Below are 7,190 nucleotides of genomic sequence, written 5' to 3' on the forward strand. Positions count from 1 at the left end.
TTTCCCCAAAATTATTGTCTATTTCTTCTAAATAGGATAAATACTAAGACTTCTTCCTACCAATTACACCTTTATTTTATTTGAGTTAATAATCTTGTTGCTAACTCTATAAAAGAATAAAAACAAATAATAATATAAATGCAAAGCTTACCTTGCCATTTTCCACTGTATAATTTACTCACATTACTAAAAAAAAAAAACACCCTCCATATTTCTTCTTTTATAGTTTTGTGTGAACAAATAGTGAACAGCTTTACAGCATACCTAAAATACAAGTGAGGAAAACATAGACACCTGCCATACTAATATCTGGCTTTTATTTTTTCCTTAAGGAAATACTATTAATTTAAAAAGAGAGTTCCAAGGAATTTAAAAGGATTCCCAGCAATGATTGCTTCTGAGATCTATGAGATTTGAAACATAGTTATAAAAGGCTAAAACCAAACTATACATTCCTACTTGTTCCTTTTAAAAACAATTCAGATGATGTGTCACATCAAGCAGCTCATCAGGTTACCAGGGCCGCAGCCTCAGTCATCCTCGGAATCACTGGCCCTCCTGGCGGGGACGGAGCACAGCACAGACGAAAGCAGCACATCTTCTACGGGTTTCTTAGGGTTTTCCTCCAGGCTTGTCTTGACTGCTCCAGACTCAGACAATTTCCACTCCAACTCTACATGATAACGAAAAAGCAAATCGCCTAAGACACAGTCTGCATGGGGCCCTCAAGCCACAGTGTTTTTCTAAGCAGAAGCTACGATCATCAACATTTGATGACAATTTAATTTGAGGGCCATATTTATAAGGTGCCTGGAAGAAAGGGAAAAATCAGACCCTTAAGAAGGAAAAAAATACCTGCAAACACTTTTCCAGAAGATGAGGTCAAATGGGATATTACATACATTTGAACCTCTATGATAACTAAAATAAAAAACAGAGACTAAATCTATCTTCTAACAGCTAGTTTCTCGGCTTGCACAATTTCCCAGGAAAGAAATCAGCATGAAACATGTAAAGGAAATACTTTTCACAGTCCTGCCGGCACTCTAATCATTAAATCTAAATTTAGTTAACAAAAAGAAATTCTTAAACCTCATGTCCAATATCTCAACCTATTAGAGTCAAAGGCTCAATGTATGATGACATCCTAGGTCTGATACATTTGTTCCAAGTAATAATAATTTTTAAAAGTACCAGAAAATAAAGAATCAGTGACTAAAGGCTCAGTTCCTGTATTTTATGCTCTTGTAATCAGTGAAACTCCACATGGGTGTGAGACCTTGTGAAGCACAATCAAGTGATGTATTTTTCCAGTGCAGAAAAGACCCCAGGCAGGACTGAGGGACAGCTGAGAGATTCTGCTACAAATAGCCTGGTTAAAGTGATGCTCCACCAATTAGAAACTTCTGTTAAAATCTGAACGCCAATTTTACTGAGTCGTGTTAACCCAAAGTGCTCCACCAGTATTTTCAGCTCTAGGTACCTTGGTTCAGTGTGATAAAAATTCAACAAATTTCTTAAAAATGATTTTTTTTAAAGATTTCTGATTCTTAAGAATATATTTAAATTCACACATATGTATAAATGAATGTATTTAATGTTACTGTTCATTTATATGCAGTAATCATTATTTTATATGTTCACTAATCCTCAAATGAAACTTTTCCTAGAAATAAAAACTAAAATTATTATTGTATACCTATCTCTCTTCCCTCATGGTATGTGCAAAAAGACCAAAATAAGAAGCAAACCCATATTTAGTTTGAAACTCCATATGCCTCTGAACACTGGAATAATGCATAACTGATGTAACATATGTGTGTCTATGTATGTATGTATATGTTTATACTTTTCCCAGTTGAATATCTTACATAAAGAGTTACATAAAGTAGAATATAAAGTCGTATTTTAACACACATTTCTAAAGACTACTAACTAAAGCACAGTTGGACATACTATTTCACTAAACAGATAAAGAATTCGACTTATCAAGAAACCTGCAGGCCTCAGCTTCTCTCTCTCATGTTATGTGTGCATATGTATTTTAACACCTCCTGTGTAACAGGCAGAAAAAAAAAACATATCCTTCAGGAGTTAAGAGGGAGAATAAACTTTTTTTTTGTGTGTGGTACGCAGGCTTCTCACTGTTGTGGCCTCTCCCGTTGCGGAGCACAGGCTCCGGACGCGCAGGCTCAGTAGCCATGGCTCACGGGCCCAGCTGCTCTGCGGCATGTGGGATCCTCCCGGACCGGGGCACGAACCCGTGTCCCCTGCATCGGCAGGCAGACTCTCAACCACTGCACCACCAGGGAAGCCCTAAACTTTTAATTTAAAAGCTACTATTCAACTGAGAAAAAATTTCTATAGATTTATATATATGTACATTTGTACATATGCAGATACATATAAGCATGTGTCACTAATAACGTTCATGTGAATTAAACAAGAAATGAAGGATGTGATCTTGAGCTACCAGTAAAAACGAACATATTCAACTGTAGGGACAAATAAAACACATCAGACATTAATATTAAATATTTTAAAGTCCATTGTGCCCTCTTTTAACTGAGAATTACTAGAGCCCAGTTGTAACTGCCCCCAATGACTTGTCTAAGATGACAGATTCAACGTGCTTCTTCCCTTTTTACAATCACTCGCATGGGGGCAAAGGTGAATCTGACAAGTCATCCTAATGTGTGTCTAGGAAACAGGCACCCTCGTCAACAGAAGCACCTCCTCCCCATCTCCCACGCGCACCTCAAAGAGGCCCTTACCATCCATTGTCAGGTTCATGCCACCAAACACCAGAGGTCCAATAAACTGAGCCTTGATATCACCTTCAAGGTACACAAATATTGTGGGCAGATTCCTATCAGGATAGTTGGGTATGCAGGTGGTTGATATGGCTTTGATAAATTTGACATCAGGAAACTTCCTGGCAAGTCCAATAAAGTGCTGATTTATCAGGGCACACAGGGGAATCCTATAAAAAGAGAAACAGAAGCCAACTGTGATTCTGCATTTGTACATAATAAATCTCAACTACCCTTCTGCCCTACATAAAACCTCATAATGACTCCAGCCAAGATGAACTAACACTTAGAAAAAACTTTCTAACATGTTTAGGCAAAGGGAGGAACTCAAAATCCAAAGCCCAACTTAATTTGACAGAAGAATAAGTTAGAAACACAGCTCCAATGTAAAAGGTAACTGTCTTGCTCTTCTATAGGCGAGAGCATTCAAGGCTTACAATGTGTGATTCAGAAAGCATTTCCTGCTTCAAAGAAACTCCCTACACAAGCATTAGACTCCACAGGATGGGAATAAAATTGGAGGAGAGAAGCGCCGGGGGTCCACTGCCTCACTCGCCATGGACAATTCACAAAGGTTGCCTTCACCATCGACGAGAGTGATTCATTACATGGAATTGTGAAATGCCTGAGCTTCTCCAGAGGGACAAGTGACTGAGGAATTCATTTACAATTAAAAAAAAAAAAAAAGTCTCCTCTGCTACACTGTAACAAAAGCATTCCTATTAGTCACATATTAATTTGAAAGTCTTAAGACAAAAATTAGGCTATAAGGTTTGGGCAAATCAGCAACAAAAACACTAGTTAAAAAAACAAAAAACAGGGCTTCCCTGGTGGCTCAGTGGTTGAGAATCCGACTGCCAATGCAGGGGACACGGGTTCGTGCCCCCGTCCAGGAAGATCCCACATGCCGCAGAGCAACTGGGCCCGTGAGCCATGGCTGCTGAGCCTGCGCATCTGGAGCCTGTGTTCCGCAACAACGGGAGAGGCCACAAAAAAACAAAAACAAAAACAAAAAAAACCTCCTGGGTGGATTAAGCCTGAGATGTTCAAGATATAAATTCAAATTAACATTTAAATACAGTCATGAGATCAGCTCACCCTTGTCTGTAAAGGTGCAAGATGACCCACAAGCCCTCACCGGCTTTGGTAACTTCTTGAATATAATCCTTTCCTGAGATTTCCAAAACTTCTCCAAATTTATTCTTCAGTTGGGTTGCTTTCCACTCCGCCAGTCTTTGCTGCCTGCACATCAGAAGGAAGAGAGAGACATCTTACAAACACACACACACACACACACACACACACACCCCACCCCTTTCACACAGCAACCTTTGTAAAGGTCCAGGTTTATTTATTGATTTGCCAGATTTATTAGTGTTTCAAAGGACACACATTTTAGTGCCACACAAAAAGCCAAGCAGTCCCTCTGGGTGGCACTAACCTGTACATTGCAACTGCACGTTCGTCTTCCTCATTAAATTCGTCTTCATTATCCTCCAGTTCTTCCAAAGTCATGTCTTCATAAGTTTTCACTGAATGTCATTGAGTTGGCAAGAAACCAGAAATGTGAAAGATGAACAAACACATTTTGGTTTTCTTCGCTTCACTCTTTTCCTAAAGGAGTGCATGCAACACCAAAAGATCCCCAGCCCACCAAAACCCAAATAAAAAGTACTTAAGGTGTTACACTAGTATATAAGAAGGGGAGGGTGTATTTAAAAGACAGCTGCCGGCCTGGCTCTCTTACCTCCACACAATAAGGATACAAACGGGAAGTTTCCCAAGTTTATAAAAGAGGAGAGTTGTATTTGCCTGAGCTAACCTGGCCGGATCTTCAAGCACAGACATTCATGGACAGGTGCATAACAGTTCTCATGCCTCTGGGGAGATGGAGGATACCCACTGAGGTCCTCCCCAGCACACCCTTCCTAGAGTGAAAGGGCTATCCCCTGGTCTTCTCTTGTGAGTGCTAGGCAGCTCTACCTTTTCTTTTAATCAACTGCTATAAAATCTGTATTTTGTTTTATTGCCATAAACACCCTTGCTTCTTGACATCACATCAGGCCTTTGTCCCCAGACCCCCACCCCATCAGTACCCGGAACTGCTCTTATCAAGGTCAATAATGACCTCTGTTTTCTCAACGGATGAGCACATCTGACCCAACCCATCACCACCTCCTCCCCAAAAGCCCATCTTCCTCTGGCCCCCTCTCCCCCTCCCTCTATGGCTGCCCCTCCCTCAGGCCCTTGGCTGACTGGACTCGTTTTCTTCCTTATTGATACTCACTCCCTTGGTTGACCACATCTCACAGCTTTAAATACTAGCAACGTGCTGACAACTCCCGAAGTTATGCCTCCAGCCCGTACTTCTCTGGCTTGGGACAACATCCCCAACTGCTCCCTTACCATCTCTATTCGTCTAACAAAAATCTCAAAGTGACCATGTCCCAAACAGAGTTCCTGATCTTACCTCCAAACCTGCTCCTCCCCGAGCTTTCCGCATCTCAGCTGGTGGTAACTCCATCCTTCTGGCCGCTCGAGCCCAGAGCCCTGCAGTCATCCTTGACTTACCTTCCCTCACACCATCATAGGATCCATAAGCAACTCCTGTCAGTCCTACCTTCACAACACACCCAGATCTGGCCACTCCCACCCACTGTGCTGCTCCAAGCCAACGGTACCATTTGCCAAAGGTACCACTGCAGCCTTTTCCAGACTGGTCTCCCCACTTCCTGCCTTGCCTCCCCACAGTCTGCACTCAGTAAGGCAACAACAGGACGGTGCTGTCAACACAGAGGACACGTCACTCCTTTGTTCAAACCTCCAGTGACATCCACCTCATTTGGCAGCAAAGCCAAGGTCCATACTAGAAGCTACAAGGTCCTAAATGGTCCGAACCCTAGTTGCCTCTTTGAAGCTCCTACTACTGTCTCCCAGTCCTGCTGGCTTCCTGGCAGATTCTCCAACATGCTTTCCACTTCTCACTCACCTCCCTCAGGTCTACTCAACTGCCAGGGGGCCCTCTCCGACCCTTTCTGCGATTATACCCACCCCTCCTCCGACCCCTTCCTGCCTTATCTTCCTACATTTCACTCACGTATCATTTACTGTCTGTCTCTCCCGCTAGAATGTAAGCTCCAAGAGGACAGGGGGTTTTGTCCGACCTGTGCACAGCTAAAGCCCCACTGCCTAGGAACAACACCCAGCACACAGCAATCCTTCAGTAAACATTTGCAGGATAAACGCTTTGTAATAAATCCTTCTCTAAATTAGCTCTAACATGTCAACAGGGGACAAAAGGCCTAGCCCCTGTGGTCAATGGTTCTCAAACTTTGGCGTAAATCAGAAACTCTTTGAAGCACTGGTTTAATATGCAGAGTCCTGGGCCTTACCCCCAGAGATTCTGTTTCAGTAGGTTCTGTGTGTTGTTGTGTGTGTGTGTTTTTTTTTGGGGGGAGGGACAAGCACCCCAAGGGATTCCGATTCAGGTGATACAGCTACATGCGAGAAAGCCCCTCTCCTAGACCCTGTACACTGCAAACATCTTATGCTTCCCCAAATCAAGTTATTTTAATATTCGTAATCAAACCACAACGATAAAGTATACCCTCACGAGAATACAAACACTAAAAACTTTTGAGCAGATTTCCATGACATTATCCAAAGTGAATCACAGACCAGGAGAGTCAAGACTTGGAAATACTTTCCTCGGGGTTATCACGTGCTCATCCGAAACAGACGAGGAACTGTGGGAACGGAGGGGGCCTCTGAAGTCCCCCTAATTCTGTGGCCCAGCAAGCTGAAGCCAGCGATGCCCTGCGACCCGCCTGAGACCCCAGAGGCAGCATCCAGCTCAGCACTCCAATCCCCGGCTCCCAGCTCTTGCTCAGAGGATCCTTCTACCAAAGCAGTGAGAGGCCTGGCGAGTTGTCTCCGAAGCAGACAGACACGCAGTAACGAGTAGCGGCACACTCACCAATGGACTGCTGAAGGACCCGCTGCTCCTCCTCTTCTGCCTGCTTCTCCAGATCTTTCAAACTCTCCTTTGAGGGCAAGATGCCCTTTTTGCGTAAGATGTCATTCCACTCGGTGTCTGCATTGGGGTCCTAGAGCAGGTGGACCAAGGACACCATGAGTGCCAAGTCCACTGTGGAGGGCGCCATGGGTAAGGAGGGGTCAAATGGGAAAGTGGGGCTTCCCTGGTGGCGCAGTGGTTGAGAGTCCGCCTGCCGATGCAGGGGACACGGGTTCGTGCCCCGGTCCGGGAAGATCCCACATGCCGCGGAGCGGCTGGGCCCGTGAGCCATGGCCGCTGAGCCTGCGCATCCGGAGCCTGTGCTCCGCGAAGGGAGAGGACACAGTGAGAGGCCCGCGTAC

General features: G+C 43.9%; 1 protein-coding gene across 2 annotated transcripts in view; it reads right to left on the reverse strand.

Moving 5' to 3' along the window:
• Window positions 1–295: 295 nt before the first annotated feature.
• The window catches only part of PDCL3 (phosducin like 3), a 9,264-nt gene continuing 2,369 nt past the window's right edge, over window positions 296–7,190 (reverse strand). For both annotated transcript variants that reach the window (XM_027128810.1, XM_027128809.1), the window contains exons 2-6: window positions 6,790–6,919; window positions 4,255–4,345; window positions 3,912–4,055; window positions 2,775–2,983; window positions 296–673 (exon numbers count right to left, since the gene is read on the reverse strand). In XM_027128810.1, the coding sequence (XP_026984611.1) occupies window positions 531–673; window positions 2,775–2,983; window positions 3,912–4,055; window positions 4,255–4,345; window positions 6,790–6,919 (717 nt within the window). In that variant the 3' untranslated portion in view covers window positions 296–530. The remainder of the gene's footprint in view (window positions 674–2,774; window positions 2,984–3,911; window positions 4,056–4,254; window positions 4,346–6,789; window positions 6,920–7,190) is intronic.

Source organism: Aethalodelphis obliquidens, unplaced genomic scaffold (assembly GCF_003676395.1).
Source record: "Aethalodelphis obliquidens isolate GAN/ISIS:26980383/991018 unplaced genomic scaffold, ASM367639v1 scaffold35, whole genome shotgun sequence".
NCBI classification, from domain to species: domain Eukaryota; kingdom Metazoa; phylum Chordata; class Mammalia; order Artiodactyla; family Delphinidae; genus Aethalodelphis; species Aethalodelphis obliquidens.